Source organism: Erythrolamprus reginae, chromosome 1, assembly GCF_031021105.1.
Source record: "Erythrolamprus reginae isolate rEryReg1 chromosome 1, rEryReg1.hap1, whole genome shotgun sequence".
Classification (NCBI taxonomy): Eukaryota; Metazoa; Chordata; class Lepidosauria; order Squamata; family Dipsadidae; genus Erythrolamprus; species Erythrolamprus reginae.
The window spans coordinates 420,604,977-420,627,856 of record NC_091950.1 but is presented as its reverse complement, the minus strand read 5'-3'; the positions used below and the strand labels follow the sequence as shown (position 1 = coordinate 420,627,856).

The 22,880-nt window shown below is 46.3% G+C and overlaps 1 protein-coding gene and 1 non-coding gene across 2 annotated transcripts in view; both read right to left on the bottom strand.

The window, feature by feature from the left end:
* Positions 1-22,880, bottom strand: part of TEX14 (testis expressed 14, intercellular bridge forming factor) — a 125,353-nt gene that overhangs the window by 90,582 nt on the left and 11,891 nt on the right. The window contains exons 3-9 of the mRNA XM_070735410.1: positions 18,977-19,091; positions 15,689-15,854; positions 14,533-14,669; positions 13,492-13,573; positions 5,770-5,900; positions 4,638-4,751; positions 2,464-2,587 (exon numbers count right to left, since the gene is read on the bottom strand). Of these exons, the coding sequence (XP_070591511.1) occupies positions 2,464-2,587; positions 4,638-4,751; positions 5,770-5,900; positions 13,492-13,573; positions 14,533-14,669; positions 15,689-15,854; positions 18,977-19,091 (869 nt within the window). The remainder of the gene's footprint in view (positions 1-2,463; positions 2,588-4,637; positions 4,752-5,769; positions 5,901-13,491; positions 13,574-14,532; positions 14,670-15,688; positions 15,855-18,976; positions 19,092-22,880) is intronic.
* LOC139158256 (small nucleolar RNA U3) lies at positions 21,666-21,881 on the bottom strand. The gene has a single exon (XR_011557648.1). It is a non-coding gene; the product is annotated as a small nucleolar RNA U3 (small nucleolar RNA).

Genomic DNA, 22,880 nt, shown 5'->3' with positions numbered 1-22,880 from the left:
CACACACAAGCATACCATATATAAATTCAACGTGCCCAGGGGAAGATGTTTAGTTTCCCCATGCCTGACGGCAAAGGTGGGTTTTGAGGAGTTTACGGAAGGCAGGAAGAGTAGGGGCAATTCTGATCTCCGGGGGGAGTTGGTTCCAGAGAGTCGGTGCCGCCACAGAGAAGGCTCTCCCCCTGGGGCCCGCCAACCGGCATTGTTTAGTTGACGGGACCCAGAGGAGGCCCACTCTGTGGGACCTAATCGGTCGCTGGGATTCGTGCGGCAGAAGGCGGTCCCGGAGATATTCTGGTCCAGTGCCATGAAGGGCTTTAAAGGTCATAACCAACACTTTGAATTGTGACCGGAAACCGATCGGCAGCCAATGCAGACTGCGGAGTGATGGTGTAACATGGGCATATTTGGGAAAGCCCATGATTGCTCTCGCAGCTGCATTCTGCACGATCTGAAGTTTCCGAACACTTTTCAAAGGTAGCCCCATGTAGAGAGCATTACAGTAGTCGAGCCTCGAGGTGATGAGGGCATGAGTGACTGTGAGCAATGAGTCCCGGTCCAGATAGGGCCGCAACTGGTGCACCAGGCGAACCTGGGCAAACGCCCCCCTCGCCACAGCTGAGAGATGGTTCTCTAATGTGAGCTGTGGATCGAGGAGGACGCCCAAGTTGCGGACACTCTCTGAGGGGGTCAATGATTCCCCCCCCAGGGTAATGGACGGACAGATGGGATTGTCCTTGGGAGGCAAACCCCACAGCCACTCCGTCTTATCTGGGTTGAGCTTGAGTCTGTTGACACCCATCCAGGCCCCAACAGCCTCCAGGCACCGGCACATCACTTCCACCGCAGGAGGCCCAATTCCTCCCCCCTTTTCTCAACAGCTGATTGGCACCCATTCGCCCAGCTACCCAGCCTGAGGTGGGGGGCGACCCAGGAAGGAGAGTGCGGGAAGCGCGAAGCAAATTGTCACCCAGTGAGCGACACCGGTGAGTTTGTAAGTCGAGGACTTAACAGTTCACTTGAATGATGATGATCGTTTAAGCCACTCCCACCTGGCCAGCAAGCCACTCCTACCCAGTCACATGGTCATCAAGCCACACCCACAAAATAAGCCACACCCACAGTGTGACAGTAAATATTTTAGCTGCCCATCGCTGGGTGTCGGCAGTGCAGAAATCTTGCAAGGGCACTAGATTTATATAAAATGTGTATGTGTGTTTGTATACACATATACACGTTTTATATAAATCTTGTTTATAAAATGTTACATACATACATACATGCATACATATACTGTATATGTATATGTAACATTTTATTCACATGCTTTTGTATTTTGTAATACAGTATTGCAAGCTGTCCCAAAGTTACCCTGCAGTAAGATGGTTGGATAATAAATTGATATAATAACAATAACAATAATAATAGTTACCTAAAGGACTGTATGCTTTAAGATAAGAGGAAAGTGCTAAAGCCCACTGCAACAATATCACCAAAAAGCCTCTAGAGTTGTTAACCTGATCCTACGCAGCTTCTGCTCAGGCAATCTCACTCTACTCACAAGAGCCTACAAAACTTTTGCCAGACCCATCCTAGACTACTGCTCATCTGTCTGGAACCCATACCACATCTCAGACATCAACACCCTTGAAAATGTCCAAAGATATTTCACCAGAAGAGCCCTTCACTCCTCCACTCGAAACAGAATATCCTACGAAAATAGACTAACAATCCTGGGCCTAGAAAGCCTAGAACTACGGCGCCTAAAACACGATTTGAGTATTACCCACAAGATCATATGCTGCAACGTCCTACCAGTCAATGACTACTTCAGCTTCACCCGCAATAACACAAGAGCACGCAACAGATTCAAACTTAATATGAATAGCACCGTGGAACTCATTACCGGACTCAATTGTGTCAAGCCCTAACCCCCAACACTTCTCCCTTAGACTCTCCACGATTGACCTCTCCAGGTTCCTAAGAGGCCAGTAAGGGGCGTACATAAGTGCACTGGTGTGCCTTTCGTCCCCTGTCCAATTGTCTTTCCTTTCTTTCACCTATCTTATACATTCTCTTCCTTTCATATATCCTCTCCTCTAAGTTCACCTTCACCCTCTTTTATATTATCACGTCTATTTTTCTTCCTATGTATTTGTGTATTGGACAAATGAATAAATAAAATAAAATAAAATAAATAAACTCCCAGAGTTCCCCAGCCAGCCATGCTGGCTCCGGGATTCTGGGAATTGAAGTCCTTAGGTCTTAAAGGGGGCTTAGTTCTCCTCTCAAGGCTGAATTCAGGCGTGAGCACCCTTTTAAATCTTCATTCAGTAGACTGTCCTACCCTGCAGGGTTGTTCACGAACAGATAAGGGGTATTTGCAGCTCAGGAACCTCCATGGGTAGAAAGGGGCAAGAGACACCTCACAAAACAGCTCTTAGGAAGACACGCAGGGCTTACCCTCTCGTGAAGGATGCTGTAGAGAGACCCAAAATTCACCCTCTCAAACACCAGCCGGGTTTTCTCCAAGTCGCTGGACATACAGACGGCCATCAGCAGCAGCAGGTGAGGGTGGTGGAGCTGGCTGCAAAGCAGGAAGATAAGAGCCCAAGTTCGACCCTAGGCAGAGGCAGAAATTTCTCTCCCTCTGGGTGCAATGAGAACGTATCTGCCGAATATAACTCCACACTGGCGACAGGACGAGCTCCCGGCCAGTAAACAGCTCCATTCAGTTGCCTATGACTGTGGGTTGTTATCAATCTTTGCCAAAGAATGTGCAATGCCTGTCTTGGTAAATCTTGACTGGGCATCCTACTTATTGACTCTCTGCCCGGTTTAAGGTAAAGATTATTTACTCAGCTCTCTGTTTGTTGCAGTGTAGCATGCATGTTAGAATAGGATCATATTATATTATATATATCTGGACTTCTAGCATAAAATGTTCTGCTTACCCTGGTTCCATTACAGCCAGGATAGGACAGAATTAACTTGCTTAAGTCTGCATTTCTGGTGGAATTTGCAACAGGAAGGCAACTGACCATAAAAGGGTTCAATAAACATCTCACTGATAAACAAGTATACATCACTCCAAACAGGACGTTATACGATCAAAGGGGGAAATTTACATTGCCTGAAGCAAAACAGGATGAGACTGTGATAAAAGCCCTTGACCACAGTAAACAGGAGATTGGTTGTGATAAGGCAGAAGGCTTCAAAGAAATTAGGTGTGAGAAACATTTGCTCAAAGGAAATTATTCAAGGAAATTGGTTTGTGATATCTAGGGAAAGGAAGGACTCAAAGATATCTCATGTTTGAAGTTATGTTATTGGATGATTGTATATCACTTGACGTGTACGTGTAATTATCCCCATCTGCTTATGCTCCCAAATAAAAAGAGGTGCACAGCTCAATACTGTGTCACATCACCCAGAGAGAAAATGTGTCCAAGTCTTCTTCTTTCTAGGACGGGCGTTCGTGAGTGACCCCCCTTGGCTGGGTTGCTCTAAGTCCCTCTGAAGACATTGTCCTCCTCAGGGACTTTGCAGCACCTCATCTGTTTGTCTAAAAACACTCTTCTATTTGCCTAGGGTAAAACTTAATTAAACACTATTCTGTTTAGTAAGCAATCACATCATGATACAATCTGTCTGTATACTATGTGTTATATATTAACCATTTAGCCTTTGTAACTAAATTAGTAAAGTTAATCTTTTCTACTTATGCACACAAGAAATTTGCTATAACAAATGAAAGCAGATCTTAGCAAAAAAACATACCCAGAGAGAAGATCTCTAATCATAAGAGGCTTCAGACCAGGGACAGATTCCCATTACTGCCGCTACTGGTGCACTACGCGCACAGCTTTGGATTTCTTGCCTGCACACACACCCGCTGCGCATGAAGCAAAATCTTGTCAGGGGATGCACATGTGTGAGAGATTTTGGTGGGGGTTTTGCTTCTGCGCATGAGCAGAAGAAAAAAGTCGCTGAAATCTTGCATGCGTGTGCATCCCCTCAAAAGGTTTTGCTTCTGCGCATGCACAGAGGGACAATTTTTCTTCTGCGTATACTCAGAGAGCCAAAAATTGCATTAAAAAAGAGAGCTGGGGTGGCGCAGCAGGTAGAGTGCTGTACTGCAGACCACTGAAGCTGACTGTAGATCTGAAGGTCAGTGGTTCAAATCTCATTACCGGCTCAAGGTTGACTCAGCCTTCCATCCTTCCGAGGTGGGTCAAATGAGGACCCGGATTGTGGGGGCAATAGGCTGGCTCTGTTAAAAAGTGCTATGGCTAACATGTCGTAAGCCGCCCTGAGTCTAAGGAGAAGGGCGGCATAAAAATCGAATGAATGAATGAATGAATGAATGAATGAATGAATGAATGAATGAATGAATGAATGAATAAAATTATGTTTAAAAAAAAGATGGTGGCATGCACAGACCAGCAAAGACAAACCAGAGCCGATGCGCCACAATGTGCAATCGGTGGGCCGCTACCGGAGTGGTGCATTGTGCCGTACCGGTAGGAACCCACCCCACAAGGGATTATGGGGCCAATAAAAGAAGATGATAATTGCAACGGCTGTGCAATCCTATAATGCACAAAGTTTTGTGGCTTAGACACACGCATACACACCTGCTGTACTCCTGCTCAGCCAAAAGGAGATCAGAGAGGCGTAGTTTGCTGCAATGTTGGTGAGGCTGCATGTTCAGCTCCTTCACAGTCACGCGGCTGCCTCCCCACATCAGGCTGTGGGGGAGAAAGAAAGAGGGAGGGGTCAGTTTGCACATCCCAGCTACCTGCCCCCCATCCCCACATGCCAGGGATGCCTTGCGGGAGGGAAAAGATGAGAGTGGGCCTAAGTGGAAGAAAACGGATTAGATTACGACTGGGGAGGCAGGCGGTAGCATGACGACAACCCTGTAGGGTAGGAGAGTGGGTTCGAGTGGAAGCGGGGTGGGGGGCAAGTTAGTGCCAGGGCCATGGATATGATGACAAGACGGTTAAAAGAGCAAGTAGAATCAGAATTTTATGTAGTATGGAATAAAGTGTATATATGGATAAATAAGAAAAAGAATAATGTGTGACTTATATTTTGTGTTTTACCTAGGTTATAAATGAAAGTTTTTGTATACAAGATTAAATATAGCTTCTTCTTTTCATTTAAAGTATTAAGTTGATTTAAAGTATTAAAAAGGTATTAAAGTTATTAAAAAGGTATTAAAAAGGGACATGATCAAAAAATTTAAATATGTCAAAGGGTTAAATAAGGTCCAGGAGGGAGGTGTTTTTAATAGGAAAGTGAACACAAGAACAAGGGGACACAATCTGAAGTTAGTGGGGGGAAAGATCAAAGGCAACATGAGAAAATATTATTTTACTGAAAGAGTAGTAGATCCTTGGAACAAACTTCCAGCAGACGTGGTGGATAAATCCACAGTAAGTGAATTGAAACATGCCTGGGATAAACATATATCCATCCTAAGATAAAATACAGAAAATAGTATAAGGGCAGACTAGATGGACCATGAGGTCTTTTTCTGCCGTCAGTCTTCTATGTTTCTATGTTTCTATGTATTCTTTTTTGGTATGGAAATTTAACTTCTAAAATAAGTAGGGGTATCGCAACCCCAAATTCATGTTAAATGTATGTTTGTTGGTTTTGTCTTTTTATGAAAATTTCAATAAAGTTTATTTTAAAAAAAAAGTTAGTGCCAGGGCCTGCCTCTGCTTCGGAGGTCGCGAGGTCATCCTGTGGAATACTTACTTGGTCATGTTCATGTAAGGGCCGGTGGAGAAAGAGAAGGTGGGTTCATCATCGGCCTGGACCACTTCCTTGTCCGCGATGATGGGGAGGGAGGCCAGGTAGCCTAGCTGCCTCTTGCTGGTGAGAAAAAACTGGAGGGAGGGAGGGAAGAATGGAAGGGAAAACAGAAAGGAAAGGTTAGATTAGATTACTAGAGTTGGAAGGGATCTTGAAGGTCTTCTAGTCCAACCCTTGCTTAGGCAGTGTTGTGGTTGGCTCTGGCCCAGCTCCTGCCCCAGGGAACGGGGAGGTGGATTCAGGGGGAAATTCAACATGTCACAGGCCTGTGTTATTGCCGAGAGAGTCAGTTCAGAGTTTAGTTTCCTCGGACGAAGAAGAAGGTGGGAGTGACTCGGCAGAGGAGGGCTTGGCACACAGCCAAGGCAGTCAATCTCCCTTATCTTCTATAGCTTCAGATGATGACATTTTGGACCCACACAAGCGCAGAATTATGCGTAGAAGAGACCAAGTAAGAACATATTACAGGAAATAAGGGAGGCCACCTGTGTTTGGGTGGGGCTCCAGTAATTAGGGCTGCTGCTATGAATAGCAGCATGGGGGTTTGGCCGTTGTGGAAGAATATCTGTTGCAGTTTCGTCAGGAATCTTGTGTGCTGAACTTTGTTGCCTTTTCACGCCTTTGAAACCAAAGCAGAGCAGCGTGTGTGTGTGTCTCCCTTCGTTGGAAGAAGAAGGGGTGTGAAGTTTCTCCACAGCTGCTGGCTAAGTACTTAATGACTTCTTACATTGTACAGATTACCCGGTTGTTTTGGGAAGAGTGCTCTTTGCAATACAAAAAGAGTGCTTGGTTTATTTTGACTTTTGTGACAAAGAACATTGTTTTGAATTTTCAAACGTGTGTGTGTCTGAAATTTGTATCCTTGAATTTTCGGGAGGCTCCTCTCAGAGAGCCCGACAGAACAGGCAGGAAACCCTACACTACTTCAGACAGATGGTTATCCAACATCTTCTTAAAAACTTCCAGTGTTGGGGCATTCACAACTTCTGGAGGCAGGCTGTTCCACTGGTTAATTGTTCTAACTGTCATGAAAGAACCGTTGCACTTACCTGAACGGTCTTCTCGCTGCACTGCAAGGAGAGTCCAACATGGGTTAATCTACAGCCTATTGGAAGGGACTGAGTTAAAAATTAGCATAAATAACCGGTCCAACCCCCATGTTGCCCTCTCTGGGTCAGTCTTATAATAAAACGAAGTCATAGTGTTAGAAAAACAAGAAAACTTTATTCAACTGATTCAACAGAATCCAACTCAACTATGAATCGTCTAGTGACCCTGGGCCCGTTAGCCGGGTGGGTTTGGACTCTCCTTGCAGTGCAGCGAGAAGACCGTTCAGGTAAGTGCAACGGTTCTTCTCCACTTGCACTGCTTCGGAGAGTCCAACATGGGATATACCCAAGCTTTAAACCATTAGGGAGGGAGAAGGCTGGACCAGGGGCGCAGACTCCGTGCAAACTCTCTGCAACACTCTGCGTCCAAAGGCCGCTTCAGCTGAAGCGAAACTGTCCAAACGGTAGTGCTTGATAAACGTATTGGGGGCAGTCCAGGTTGCTGCCCTACAGATATCTTCAAGGGGGGCCTGTGTCGCCCAGGCCGCTGATGTGGCTGCACTTCTAGTAGAGTGGGCCGTGATACCTCTAGGTATTGGTGCCGACCTTGATTTATATGCTATGGCGATGCAGGAGCGTATCCAACAACTGACAGTCTTAGAGGATACTTTACTCCCCATGGATGCCGGGAAGTAGGAAACAAACAGGGCCTCTGTTTTCCGGAAGGAACCTGTCCGTCTTATGTATATTTTGATGGCACGACGGACATCAATCTTGTGCCACTTTAGTTCCAGTGGATGTGATCCTTTGGCACAAAAATCCGGAAGGATGATGTCTTGTGACCTGTGGAAGACCGTGTTTACTTTTGGTAAAAAGGTAGGATCAGGCCTCAGGACTACATTGTTTGTATGAAATATGCATAAGTCCGGTCTGATTGACAAGGCCGCGAGTTCGGATACTCGCCTCGCTGATGTGATTGCTGTTAAGAAGGCCGTTTTAAACGATAAGAGACGAAGTGGAATATCTCTTAGAGGTTCGAAGGGAGGTTCTGTCAAGGCCTGCAGGACCAGAGGTAAGTCCCATGTAGGGAATCTGTGAATGGTGGGGGGTCTGATGTTCGATGCCCCCCTGATAAAATCCCGAATCCATGGGTGTTGTGAAATTGGGCGAGAAAAGTCCATTTTAAGGATTGTGGCTATAGCTGCCGTTTGCCTGCGAAGCGTGTTGGGTGACAGTCCTTTGTCCAACCCAGCTTGTAAGAATTCTAGGATCTGGATTACGGAAGGGGCCTGTGGGTCCTGATGACGGTTTCTACAAAATAAACAGTATGCCCTCCATGTGGCCTGATAAATGCGGGTCGTGGAGGGTCGGCGAGCTGCCTGCATAGTATTTATTACTTTGTCCGGTAGTTGTTCTCTCCTCAATCTCTCCCCCTCAAGTGCCACACGGCAAGACTCCACCACTGAGGGTCTGGGTGGTAAATCGACCCCTGTGTCAGGACCACCTTGTGGTGTGGGATTCGCCAGGGGGGAGAAATTGAAAGACCCATCAAGTCTGCGAACCAAGGCCTCCTGGGCCAGAATGGGGCCACCAAGAGGATTTCCGCTTGTTCTTGCAGCAGTTTGTTGACTACCCTTGGGATCAGACAGACTGGGGGAAAGGCATATAGCAGACCCTCCGGCCACTGGCATGACAGGGCATTGATCTGCTCTGCTCCCGGCGAGGGGAACCTTGAAAAGAACCTGGGCAATTGGTTGTTGTGGTGGGTGGCAAACAAATCCACCTGTGGTGTCCCGTATTTGTGAATGATCTCCATGAACAGATCGTTGCCCAGGCTCCACTCCGCCGGATCTATGGTGGTCCGGCTGAGCCAGTCTGCTTGAAGATTCGAGATGCCGGATATGTGTTCCGCCCTCAAGGATGATAGGTGACGTTCCGCCCATTTGAACAGGGACTGGGATTCCCTCATCAGGCGACCCGATCTTGTGCCGCCCTGATGGTTGATGTGCGCCCTTGTCGCCACATTGTCTGTGAGGATCAATACGTTTTGACCTCTGACCTGTGCAGTGAAATGTCTGAGAGCCAGGTGAACGGCTCTGAGCTCCAGGTAATTGATGTTTGGACATGTGAGCTCCTCTTCGGTCCAAAGGCCCTGGGCCACTCCCACCTCGGAGTGCGCTCCCCAGCCCGAGAGGCTCGCGTCCGTTGTTATGGTCATCTCCTGTTGTGGCAGGAACGGTGATCCTTGCGTGAGGGCTGATGACTTCCACCAAGGAAGTGATTTCCTTACTTCGTGCGAAATTGCCACTGATGCGGACGAGTGACTCGTTCTGTTCCTCTGAAAGGGAATGAGGAACCATTGCAGAGGCCTGGCATGGAGCCTGGCCCAAGGTAGAATGTCTATACAAGAAATGAGTACCCCCAACAGTTGAGAGAGGAAGGCTAAGGTCGGAGAACGGTTGCGTTGTAGCTGTGTGACCAAGGTTTTGACCTTGGCTTGTCGCTCTGCTGAAAGGAAGACCATGCCGGTTGTGGTGTCTATGTTGGTGCCTAGGTGAGGTAGGTACCTTGTTGGTGTAAAGTGGCTCTTTTGATGATTGATGGAGAAACCGAGGTGTTCTAGTGTCCTCATGGTTTCTGTTAGGTCGTGGTGAGCCCGTCCAGGACTTTTGGACAGGATGATGATATCGTCCAGATACGCCATGAGTCGTAGTGGACGAGACCTGAGATGAGCTGTGAGTATGTCCAGCAACTTTGTGAATGTCCTGGGTGCCGATGATAGGCCGAAAGGCATGGCCTTGTACTGGAAATGCTGGTTGTCGAGGCAAAACCGAAGGTATTTCCTGTAATCCTGATGTACTGGGATATGCAGGTAGGCCTCTTTGAGGTCTATCGACGTTAACCAATCCCCTTGGCGAATTGCTGCTAATATTGTCTTTAGGGAATGCATCTTGAAACGCCGATATTTGAGGTATATGTTCAGTTGCTTCAAGTTTAGAATGAGGCGGCAACCACCGGAGGCTTTGGGTACTATGAACACGATTGAATAGTATCCCCGCCCCTCCTGATGGGACGGTACCCTTTCGATGGCGCCTATCTGGAGGAGGTGGTTGATCTCGTGATACAGAAGGTTGTTCTTGAGGTTGTTGAAGGTTGTTGGGCATTGCAGGAACCTGCTGGGAGGTTCCTGAATAAATTCCAAAGTGAGACCTTGAGCTATAGTCCTTAGAGCCCAAGAGTCTGTAGATATGGCTTCCCAAGAGGCGGTGAAGTGTTGTAGCCGTCCTCCTATAGGAAGGTTCTCGATGGAGTCATTTGTTCCTTCTATAACCTCCTCTGCTGGAGCCTCTGTATGGTCTCCTTGATTGTTGGAATTGTTTATTCCGGTCTCCAAAGCCACCCCTGTCTGCTCTGTACGAAGTTTGAGAGTATGACCCCTGAGTGTATGACCTTCCAACCTGGGGTGCATTGGAGGAGGCCTCTGCCCGAAAGGGTGGACGTCTGAAGTATGGTGTGGTCCGTCTGTCTTGCCTCCTATAGGTTCTGGGTAAGACCTTTTTCTTGTCTTTATCCTCTATGAGGACCTTGTCAAGAGATTCACCAAACAATTTTGCACCATCAAATGGGGCTGAAGCCAGACGCCATTTGGACTTGGCGTCAGCTTGCCATGTCCGGAGCCAGAGTAAGCGTCGAGCCGACTGATTTGCTGCTAGAGCCCGTGAAGAAAAACGGGATGCCGATAAAGTGGCGTCCGCGGAGAACTCTGCTGCCGCTAATAGCTTGTTGAGGTCTTGCCTCAAGCGGCCATCTTCCGGTCCTAGCCTCGTGAGCATGTCTTGCAGCCAAAGGACCGACGCCCGGTTAAAAAATGAAGCAGCTGAGGCTGCTTTGAGGGCCCATGCATTCATTTGATGGGCCTTTTTGATTATGCTCTCGGCCCTCCGGTCTTCTGGTCGTAGGCCGTCTGCCACCTCTGATGGCACTAGTGCATTAGAAACAAGAGCCGCTACAGGGGCATCGACAGATGGGAATTCTAGTAAATTCTCCAATTCTGGTTCAAACGCATAGAATTTCCTTTCTGAGACTGTTGGGCCTAGAGCACCCGCTGGGTATTGCCAGGGTCTTTTAACATTGTCCAAGAACAATTTGGGAGCAGGTATACAGTCTGCATCCCTCTGGGTTTCAGTAAGTACCCTTGAGGTCGGTTGAGTGATCTCTGCCTGGTCAGCGGGCTTGCCAGGTGCATCTGAGGCGATAGTTAACTTAGCCTTGTTCAAGAGCACACGAAAAATAGAGGGCCTAAAGAGGCCAGTATATGCCGGGGGTTCTGGAGGTACACCCTCATCCTCTGATAGGCCATCATCCGGATCAGAACCATGCTCCCTAAAGCCCATGTCCTCCTGAAAGGATTCGTGCGTGGGAGATGGGGGTGCCGGAGCTGCCCATATATTCCTCTGGACAGATGGAGAAGGGCGAGGCGAAGCAGGGGGGGCACTGGGCATGTGTTGTTGGGCCCCAGCCACTATGCCATGGGAATAGGCCGAAGCAATCATGTCCTGCAATGCAGGTGGCAGGCGTTGCCAGGTGTCTGGGGAGGATCTGAGGCCAGCTGCTGTCGGGGTGAATGAGGCAGTTGGCATTGGTTGAGATGTCATGTGCCATGCCGGGGAAGAAGAAGAAGAAGGCCTGGTAATGTCTGGCCTAGTTGGCTCTGCCACCTGGGATGCACCCCCAAATCTATCCGGTGACCAGTCCCGATCAGTTGCTGATCCCATGCCCTCTGGGAGCCCCGGGGGGGTAGTACCTGTTATAGGTGCATTTTGTGGCATGGCAGCTTGCTTTTGTGCCTCCAATTGCTCCTCCAGGGCTTTGATGCGCCTTTCAGCATCTCTCATTGCAGAGGAGGTTTGCGAAGATTTAGACTTGGGCTTGGAAGAGTGAGACTTCTCCTTAGCCTTTGTGATCGGGGCCTCAGCTGTCCCCTGTTGGGCTGGATCGGCCATGAGGATGATTATAAGGCTCCGTGAGACCAACAGGTAATTATAGCTGCGTTTGAGCAATTTGGTCAGTAAAAATGGCCGCCGCTATTATGTTCCGCCTCTTCCTGTTGCACAGGACATCCGGGCGATATAATTGGGTAATCGGACTGTCCGTCAATCCTCCAAGATGGCGGCCCGGAGCTAAGCCTCAAAATGGCGGCGCCCTGTGTTTGGCGCCTTTATTGTCATGGCCGCGCCCATTACAGCTGCCGTTGCGAACGGCGATGCTTTTCTCGGGCTTCCTGGCTCGGCGCTCCGCTCGCCGGCTCGTTTCCCAGCCGCGGCTTTTCTTTCCTGGCGGGAAATTCAAATGTCCTCTTTTCGTCGTCTCCGGCTCCCGATGGTCGCTCCGAACAGAGGTATGGCCGCGCAGGCCGGGGACCTCGTTCCTTGGGCGACGCCCGGTCCTTGGAGCTGTACCCTCGCAGGGAAGAGGCTCCGACCTGGGTGAAGAGAAGTGGGCATAGCTCCGCAGAACCAGGGGCCCAAACTGCCGAACTACATTGTCCAGTCTCTGAAAGACAAACAGAAAAAAATTTTTTGTTAGTGAATATCTTAATATGCTTTATAATAAAACAATAAAAAACAGTAAAAGTTAAGCAAATGTACAAGCTAAAATAACAAGACTACAAGAGTCATAGGAGGAAAAACTCATGAGTCCCTCCACTATGACTGAGTTTTTTAGACTGACCCAGAGAGGGCAACATGGGGGTTGGACCGGTTATTTATGCTAATTTTTAACTCAGTCCCTTCCAATAGGCTGTAGATTAACCCATGTTGGACTCTCCGAAGCAGTGCAAGTGGAGAATTTCTCCTTAGTTCTAAGTTGCTTCTCCTTGTTTAGTTTCCATCCACCCATTGCTTCTTGTACTACGCTCAGGTGCTTTGGAGAATAGCTTGACTCCCTCTTCTTTGGGGCAACCCCTGAGATTTTGGAAGACTACTATCATGTCTCCCTTGGTCCTTCTTTTCATTGTGGTCCCATATTGAGGACTGCCTATATTAATTTATGTCTCCAATTTCTAGAGCTGCCCACCTCACCTGAAGGGATACAAGGGGGCCTACAACAATCAAATTCAAGCCACAATTGCAGATAGTCTTCAATTTACGACCACATTTGGGGCCACAATTTGCACTGCTAAGGAAAAAGGTTGTTAAGCAGGCCATGCATGACCTTGTGAACTTTTTTTGCCACGGTTGTTAAGCGAATAACTTCCATTTTTATGTGAATCACTTAAAACCCTCAAAGGGCAGAGTCGGTGCCCCCGGCCAAGAATAAAATTGTTAATTAAAAATAATGAAAACTAAGTAAACAAATGAAGAAAAAGAAGAAAAGGACAAAAAGAAAGGGAAAAAAACCGACCTAAAAATTACAGTTAAATAAATAAATTTAAATGAATAAATCCTTTTCCATTGTCTTCACAGAACTTCCAAACACCCGCCCATCGTCTTGGGCGGTCAACACAAGAGCCCCTCATGGGACCCTGCCTTGACCCTGTGTATTTGTGTGTTGTGTGTACACACCCTGGACGAATGGAGGACTCAAGAACTCCACCATTGTGAACCTGTCCTCTTACCTTCCCAAAGCCGAAACTGAAGATGCTCTGCGACATGCTGCTCGCTCGTTTCATGAACCTCCCGAGAGGGCTGTCAACCGCCCTGCAGCACAAGATGGAGAATTCTCAGGGGGATTCTGGGAAACGGGGCGTAGCAGCAACAAACAAGACAGCTTTCTGTTTCCCTGGCAGAATTATTTTTTAATGGACAAAGATACTTATTTTCTATGTATTAATAACCCTACAAAATATTATACTATACAGTATCTATGCTAACCTCTATGTCTAGAGCCATTTTAAGGTTGGACTTCACTCCCAGAATTCCCCAGCCAGCAATGCTTTAAGTGGGGTGGACATCCACTCCCAGAATCCCCCAGCCAGCAATGCTTTAAGACGAGTGGACGTCCGCTCCCAGAATCCCCCAGCCAGCAATGCTTTAAGACGAGTGGACGTCCGCTCCCAGAATCCCCCAGCCAGCAATGCTTTAAGACGAGTGGACGTCCACTCCCAGAATCCCCCAGCCAGCATGCTTCAAGATGGATGGACTTCAACTCCCAGAATTCCCCAGCCAGCAATGCTTTAAGACGAGTGGACGTCCGCTCCCAGAATCCCCCAGCCAGCAATGCTTTAAGACGAGTGGACATCCGCTCCCAGAATCCCCCAGCCAGCAATGCTTTAAGACGAGTGGACGTCCGCTCCCAGAATCCCCCAGCCAGCAATGCTTTAAGACGAGTGGGCGTCCGCTCCCAGAATCCCCCAGCCAGCAATGCTTTAAGACAAGTGGACTTCTACTCCCAGAATCCCCAAGCCAGCAATGCTTTAAGACGAGTGGACTTCTACTCCCAGAATCCCCAAGCCAGCAATGCTTTAAGACGAGTGGACTTCTACTCCCAGAATCCCCCAGCCAGCCTGCTTTAAGTGGGGTGGACTTCCGCTCCCAGAATCCCCCAGCCAGCATGGGCATTTTGTGGTCTTTTCCCTGCCAGAGCAATGTGCAGGAAGGGAGGCCTTGCCTTGGAAATCTCCTGCCACCCCCCCTCCCCCATATTTCCTTCCACTTACCCTTGTGCAAATCCGCCAAACTTGGAGGGGCTGTGGACCAGGGCGCGGGGGGAGTCCACTTTCCTCAATAAATCCAAGGACTGGTTCTGCAGGACGACTTGCATGTGAGTGGTGCAGCGCTGGATAAATTCCAGCATCTGAAAAGGAAACCCACCATCCATCCGTTAAAGCTTGTGGGTGGGGCAGTGAAAAACATAAAGTTACTACCCCCATTGTGCGTGTGTCGTTCCCCCCCCAGGGGCAGCAAGCCCATCCCTGCACATTTGTGAACTGGTAGAGTTAATCTAATCCTACGTAGCTTCTGCTCCGGCAATCTCACACTGCTTACAAGAGCTTACAAAACCTTTGCCAGACCCATCCTAGAATACAGCTCATCTGTCTGGAACCCATACCACATCTCAAACATTAACACCCTTGAAAATGTCCAGAGATACTTCACCAGAAGAGCCCTTCACTCCTCCACTCGAAACAGAATACCCTACAAGACTAGACTTTCAATCCTGGGTCTTGAAAGCTTAGAACTACGACGCCTTAAACATGATCTAAGTATTGCCCACAAAATCATATGCTGCAATGTCCTGCCTGTCAATGACTTCTTCAGCTTCAACCACAACAACACAAGAGCACACAACAGATTAAAGCTTAATATTAACCGCTCCAAACTTGACTGTAAAAAATACGACTTCAGTAACCGAGTTGTCGAAGCGTGGAACTCATTACCGGACTCTGTAGTGTCATCCCCTAACCCCCAACACTTTACCCTTAGACTACCCACAGTTGACCTCTCCAGATTCCTAAGAGGTCAGTAAGGGGCATACATAAGCGCACTAGAGTGCCTTCCGTCCCCTGTCCTATAGTCTCTCCTATATCTTCTCTATTATATCCTCTATAAGCTTCATTGTGTATTATTGTGTATTGGACAAAATAAATAAATAAAATAAAATAAACAGAAGGTAAGAGAATGCCACCTCTGGTCTGGTGGCATAGCACGGAAGGCAAATAGGCTGAGGAGGGGAGAGGAAAACGAGGCGACCCAAATATTCATTCTCCCAGTTTCTAACTTGGAGTTTTTAACCACCAGGCCGGTCTGGCTCTCGGTATTTGCTCACTTCCCCCCAAACGCCCCAACTTCACCGCAGGTCCCGCCACGACACACCTGCGCACTGCTTTCCTTCCCTGCCGTCATGGCCCAGCTTTGCGGGGTCCTCCCATCCTTGTCGTGGAGTCGCAGGTCCCCGCCTGCGTCCAGCAGCTTGCTAAGAATGAACTGGCTTCCCGAAAAGGCGGCTGCGTGGATAGGGGTGCTCCCGTCGTAACAGCGGCTGGAATAATAACAACAGGGAAGCCATGAGCTTCGTGCGTGATTTCGCCTGGTGCACCAGTTGCGGCCCTATCTGGACCGGGAGTCACTGCTCACAGTCGCTCATGCCCTCATCACCTCGAGGTTCGACTACTGTAACGCTCTCTACATGGGGCTACCTTTGAAGAGTGTTCGGAAACTTCAGATCGTGCAGAACGCAGCTGCGAGAGCAATCATGGGCTTCCCCAGGTATGCTCATGCTACACCAACACTCCGCAGTCTGCATTGGTTGCCGATCAATTTCCGGTCACAATTCAAAGTGATGGTTATGACCTATAAAGCCCTTCATGGCATCGGACCAGAATATCTCCGAGACCGCCTTCTGCCGCACGAATCCCAGCGACCGGTTAGGTCCCACAGAGTCGGCCTTCTCCGGGTCCCGTCAACTAAACAATGTCGGTTGGCGGGCTCCAGGGGGAGAGCCTTCTCTGTGGCGGCCCCAACTCTCTGGAACCAGCTCCCCCCAGAGATTAGAACTGCCCCTACCCTCCTTGCCTTTCGTAAACTCCTCAAAACCCACCTTTGTCGTCAGGCATGGGGGAATTGATCTCCCCCGGGCCTATATAATTTATGTATGGTATGTCTGTAGGTATGTCTGCTTAAAAATGGGGTTTTTTTTAACTATTTTAAATTTTAAATTGTAAATTATTAGATTTGTCATGAACTGTTTTATTGTGTTGTGAGCCGCCCCGAGTCTACGGAAAGGGGCGGCATACAAATCAAATCAAATCAAATCAAATCAAATCAAATCAAATCAAATAAATAAATAAATAAATAATAAAAATAAATAAATAAATAAATAAAATAAAAAATTACATACAATTAAATAAAAATAAATAAATAAATAAACAAACGAACAAACAAACAAACAAATAAATAAATAAATTTCGCTACTTCCCCATACTCTCTAAAGCAAATTCCTTTGCAGGTTGTCCTCGACCGATAGATCACAGATGAGCCCAACATTTCCGTTGCTAAGCAAGGCAGCTGCTTTGCCCCTGTTTGCGACCTTTCTGGCCGCAGTTGTTAAGTGGATCACGGCAGTTGTTAAGTTAGAGACATGGTTGTTGAATGAATCAGGCTTCCCCACTGGACTTTGCCTGTCAAAAGGTCACAGAAGGGAGGTCACATGATGCCAGAACACGGCAACCGTCATAAATATGAGTTAGTTGCCGAGTGTCTTTCCTCGTAAGTTGAGGCTTAGAAGTGAACTGAAGAAAAGTAGTAGAAAGTAGTAGAAGTGGTAATATAAGTAAAAGTAGTAGTAGTAAGAAGTAAAAGTAGAAGTAAAAGTAGTAGAAGTTGAAGTAGTAGTAGAAAGTAGAAGTAGTAGTAGAAGTGGTGATAGTAGTAATAATAGTAGTAATGTAAGTAGAAGTAAAAGTAGAAGTAAAAGTAGTAGAAGTTGAAGCCCTTCATGGCATCGGACCAGAATATCTCCGAGACCGCCTTCTGCTGCACGAATCCCAGCGACCGATTAGGTCCTACAGAGTGGGCCTTCTCCGGGTCCCGTCAACTAAACAATGTCGGTTGGCGGGCCCCAGGGGAAGAGCCTTCTCTGTGGCGGCCCCGACTCTCTGGAACCAGCTCCCCCCTGAGATTAGAACTGCCCCCACCCTCCTTGCCTTTCGTAAACTCCTCAAAACCCACCTTTGTCGTCAGGCATGGGGGAATTGAGATATCTCCCCCGAGCCTATATAATTTATGTATGGTATGTTTGTAGGTATGTCTGCTTAAAAATGGGGTTTTCTTAACTACTTTAAATTTTAAATTGTAAATTATTAGATTGGTTATGAATTGTTTTATTATGTTGTGAGCCGCCCCGAGTCTACGGAAAGGGGCAGCATACAAATCTAATAAATAAATAAAAATAAGTAGTAGTAGAAAGTAGAAGTAGTAGTAGAAGTGATGGTAGTAGTAGTCATAATAGTAGTAATGTAAGTAGAAGTAAAAGTAGAAGTAAAAGTTGAAGAAGTATTATTTATTATTATTATTATTATTTATTATTTATTAGATTTGTATGCCGCCCCTCTCCGAAGACTCAGAGCGGCTCCGAGAAGTAGTAGAAGTAGAAAGTAGAAGTACTAGTATAGAAGTGGTAAAAGTAAAAGTAGCAGTAGAAATAGCAGTAGAAGTAAAAGTAGAAATAGTAAAAGTAGAAGTAGTAAAGGTAAAAGTAGAAGTTGAAGAAGTAGAAAGTAGAAGTACTAGTAGTAGAAGTGGTATAAGTAAAACTAGTAGTAGGAACAAAAGAAGTAAAAGTAGAAGAAGTAAAAGTAGTAGTAAAAGTAGAAGTTGAAATAGTAGTAGAAGTAAAAGTAGTGGTAGACATTAAAAAAATAACCTGGAAGAATCTTCAGCAGGAAGTTAATAATAATAATTAATTATTATTATTTATTGGATTTGTATGCCGCCCCTCTCCGTAGACTCGGGGCGGCTAACAACAATGATAAAAACAGCATGTGACAATCCAATTAATAAAACAGCTAAAAACCCTTATTTATAAAAACCAAACATACACACAAACATACCATGCATAACTTGTAATGGCCTAGGGGGAAGGAATATCTCAACTCCCCCATGCCTGGCGGTATAAGTGAGTCTTGAGTAGTTTACGAAAGACAGGGAGGGTGGTGGCAATTCTAATCTCCGGGGGGAGTTGGTTCCAAAGGGCCAGGGCCGCCACAGAGAAGGCTCTTCCTTCTTATTAAGAAAGGGGTAGAGTTTTTTATTACAGAGTGGATTTTTTAATGTAAGCAATCGATCATGTGTGAGTTGGGCAGCCTCATAAATGTATTCAGTAAAACATCATAATATCATTAATTAATTTTTTAACAATCTAGATGGGGTCTCAGCATCTGCAACAAGGTGATCCTGCAGCTGGGAACCCCATTGGGATACTGCAAATTCTCCTTTCAGAGATGGCCCACCCTCTGGGTCACAGGAGCCCTGAAGGAAAAGCAAAGAGTAGGTTTCCTCACACTTCCATCACAACCACCAAAAAAAAAAAAATTCAAAAAAATAACAAAAAAATTATTTTTTTACCTGAATCCCACTTCTCACCCATTTACGTCTCGTACTTACTGGTTAGGATCCGAGCCATAGTCCAACAGGATGTCCACCAGTTTCCCCAGTCCGAGCAAGGCAGCTGTGAAGAGCGGAGTTTGTCCTAAGGAGTTGACCGACTGGGTGGATACTCCTACGGAAGGAGAAGGAGGAAAACTTCAACGTTAATTTTATCCATGTGTTAAATTTTATGCTGCCGATACTCCACTGCAAACTGAGAACTTCGTGTCCAAAGAGTCTTGCTAGGGGGAAAAAAAAGAATAGACTAACACAGCTGGAAAGGACTTGGGAGATCTTCAAGCCTAAACCTCCACACAAGCAGCAAAACCAAAGTCTTCGGAGAGGGTGGCATACAAATCTAATTAAATAATAATAATAATAATGTAATAATAATAATAATAATAATAATAATAATAATAATAATCTTCTGAGTTTCTGCTCAGGCAATCTCACTCTACTCACAAGAGCCTACAAAACCTTTGCCAGACCCATCCTAGACTACTGCTCATCTGTCTGGAACCCATACCACATCTCAGACATCAACACCCTTGAAAATGTCCAAAGATATTTCACCAGAAGAGCCCTTCACTCCTCCACTCGAAACAGAATATCCTACGAAAATAGACTAACAATCCTGGGCCTAGAAAGCCTAGAACTACGGCGCCTAAAACACGATTTGAGTATTGCCCACAAGATCATATGCTGCAACGTCCTACCGGTCAATGACTACTTCAGCTTCAACAGCAACAACACAAGAGCACACAACAGATTCAAACTTAATACAAACCGCTCCAAACTTGACTGTAAAAAATATGATTTCAACAATCGAGTTATTGAAACGTGGAACTCATTGCCGGACTCAATTGTGTCAACCCCTAACCCCCAACATTTCTCCCTTAGACTCTCCACAATTGACCTCTCCAGGTTCCTAAGAGGCCAGTAAGGGGCATACATAAGTGCACTGGTGTGCCTTTCGTCCCCTGTGCAATTGTCTTTCCTTTCTCTCACTTATCATATATATTTTCTTCCTTTAATATATCCTCTCCTCTAAGTTCACTTTACCCTTATATATATTATCACATGTCTATTTTTCTTCCTATGTATTTGTATATTGCAGTGATTTTCAACCTTTTTTGAACCGCGGCACATTTTTTTACATTTATGAAACCCTGGGGCACATTGAGCAGGGGGGGGAGCTAAAAAAAGTTTGGACAAAAACATTATCTCTCTCTCTTCCTCCCCTTCGCTCTATTTCTTTCTCCCTTCCTCTTTCTCTCCCTTCCTTCCTCTTTCTTTCTCTCTATCCATCCCTCTTTCTTTCTCTTCCTTCCTCTCTTTTTTGCTCTCTTTCTTTCTCCCTCCCTACGTCCCTCTATGTCTTTCTCTCTCTCTCCTTCCCTGCCTATCTTTCTCTCTCTCTCTTGCTTTCTTTCTCTCTCTTTCTCTCTCTCTTTCTTTCTTTCTCTCCTGTTCTCTTTCTCTCTCGCTTGCTCTTTCTCTCTCTTGCTTTTCCTCTCTCTCTCTTGTTTTCTTTCTCTCTTGCTTTCTTTCTCTCTTGCTTTCTCTCTCTCTTGCTTTCTTTCTCTCTTGCTTTCTTTCTCTCTCTCTCTTGCTTTCTCTCTCTCTCTTTCTTTCTTTCTCTCTGAGCTTCGCGGCACACCTGACCATGTCTTGCGGCACACTAGTGTGCCACGGCACACTGGTTGAAAAACACTGGTATATTGGACAAATGAATAAATAAATAAATAAAATTAATAATAATAATAATAATAATAATAATAATAATGTATAGGTATAGGTCCTATACCAGTGATGGCGAACCTATGGCACAGGTGGCACACAGAGGCATATTTGCTAGCATGTGAACTGTTACCCTACTTCAGCCACATGACCATCAAGCCACTCCCTCCCAGCCACATGACCATCAAGCCACTCCCTCCCAGCCACATGACCATCAAGCCACTCCCTCCCAGCCACATGACCATCAAGCCACTCCCTCCCAGCCACATGACCATCAAGCCACTCCCTCCCAGCCACATGACCATCAAGCCACTCCCTCCCAGTCACATGACCAAGCCAACCCCACCCAGCCACATGACCATCAAGCTGCACCCACAAAATAAACAATGCATTTGGCATTTCACAAAGAGAAATAATAAATTGTTAATAAATTGCTATGTAAGTTAAATATTTTACTATTAAGAGAAATTATAGAGAAATCAGCAATTCTGAACACTTTGCAAAAAAAGATCACAAAACCCTACTTGAAACTCCGTGTTCTGTGTGAATACAATATGCTGAGTCAAATTTATTTTAAGGTGGGACTAGAACTCACAGGCTGCTAGTGATTGACCCAAAATCACCAGCTGGCTTTCATGTCTAAGGCGGGACTAGAACTCAGTCTCCTGGTGATTGGCCCAGTCATCCACCTGGCTTACATGTCTAAGGCGGGACTAAAACTCTCAGGCTCCTGGTGATTAGCCCAAAGTCACCGAGCCGGCCTCAAAGCAGGATTAGAAATCAATCTGCTTGTTGATTGGCGAATGCTGGACTGGGGAATTCTGGGAGTTGAAGTCCAGATTCTTTCAAGTTGCCAAGGTTGGGAAATACTTTATCAGAGAGAATAAGGTAATGTAGTTTTCCCCGATGTAGAGTTTAAACATTTTTCTATCATTTAACCACGATTAAAAAGGGGGTGGGGTGGGAAACCACTCAGACTGCGTCCTCTCCCTCCAACCTCTCCGCAACGGAGAGGCGGAACGGTCATCAATGGCAGGCGGCAGCTACAAAAGTAGCACCGCCTGCCGGCTTCGCGCTCAGGAGAGTACGCTGCGTCTCCTCCTCGTGGTTTCCCGGGTTGATCACTTTCGAGTGCATTTCTCTAGTTGGTTACTATAGAAATGATCCCTGAAAGTATAGTCTTAACGAATCCCTCCGCGTTTCCACGGCCTCACCCGCACCCACCGCTTTCCAGGTCACAGCGAACGCCTCCCCCAACCACAAACTTTACTTTGTTGCCTCCCTTTCCTCCGCGGCGATAAAATTTAAAACATCCCGGCATGATTTATTCCAAAGAATACCGTTCCGAAATTAATACCGTTCGCAAAATAAGACCCACAATGCCCCGCGGCTTAGATTTGCATCAGGGAACGGAGACAACCAAACTCTACACGGCGGCCTTCGTTTCCTCCGCAGGCGGGAATAAATTCCGAAAGATCGCGATTAATTTATTTACGATCATACTCTTCCCAGAGCGTAACTTTAGCAAAACTAGCGGACCCATAAGCCCCTTGGTATTACATTTGCATCGGGGAATGGGACAACCAATCATGCTTCACTTTGAGGCGGTTTTTTTTTTAATTATTCCGCGGTTTATACAAGGACCGGAAAAGGCGGGTCCTGCAAGCGTCAATCTCTTGAACTAGCGCTGTTAACTATTTCGCTGACGAAGAGCTGCAGGTGACAAGAGAATTACAGATGAGACCTTGCGACTTAACGTCCTTACAGCTACTGCCTGTTTCAGTTGCTAAATGTTCCTCCTATTCACTTGCTGATTGTACTAAACTGTCCTTAACTCGTGACACAGGATTGCAAAGCCTTCAAGCAGCTGGAAAGTGGGAGAATGTAGTGCAATATCTATCATAAATACATAAATCATAATCTGTCAATAATAATAATAATAATAATAATAATAATAATTTATTAGATTAGTATGCCACCCCTCTCCAAAGACTCGGGGCGGCTCACAACAATAATAATAACAATATACAGTATAACAAATCTAATATTAAAAGAAAGTATTTTTAAAACCCCTCATTTAAAAACCATGCAACACACACATTCCATACATAAAACTATAAAAAGCCTGGGGGAGATGTCTCAATTCCCCCATGCCTGGCGATATAGGTGGGTCTTAAGCAAT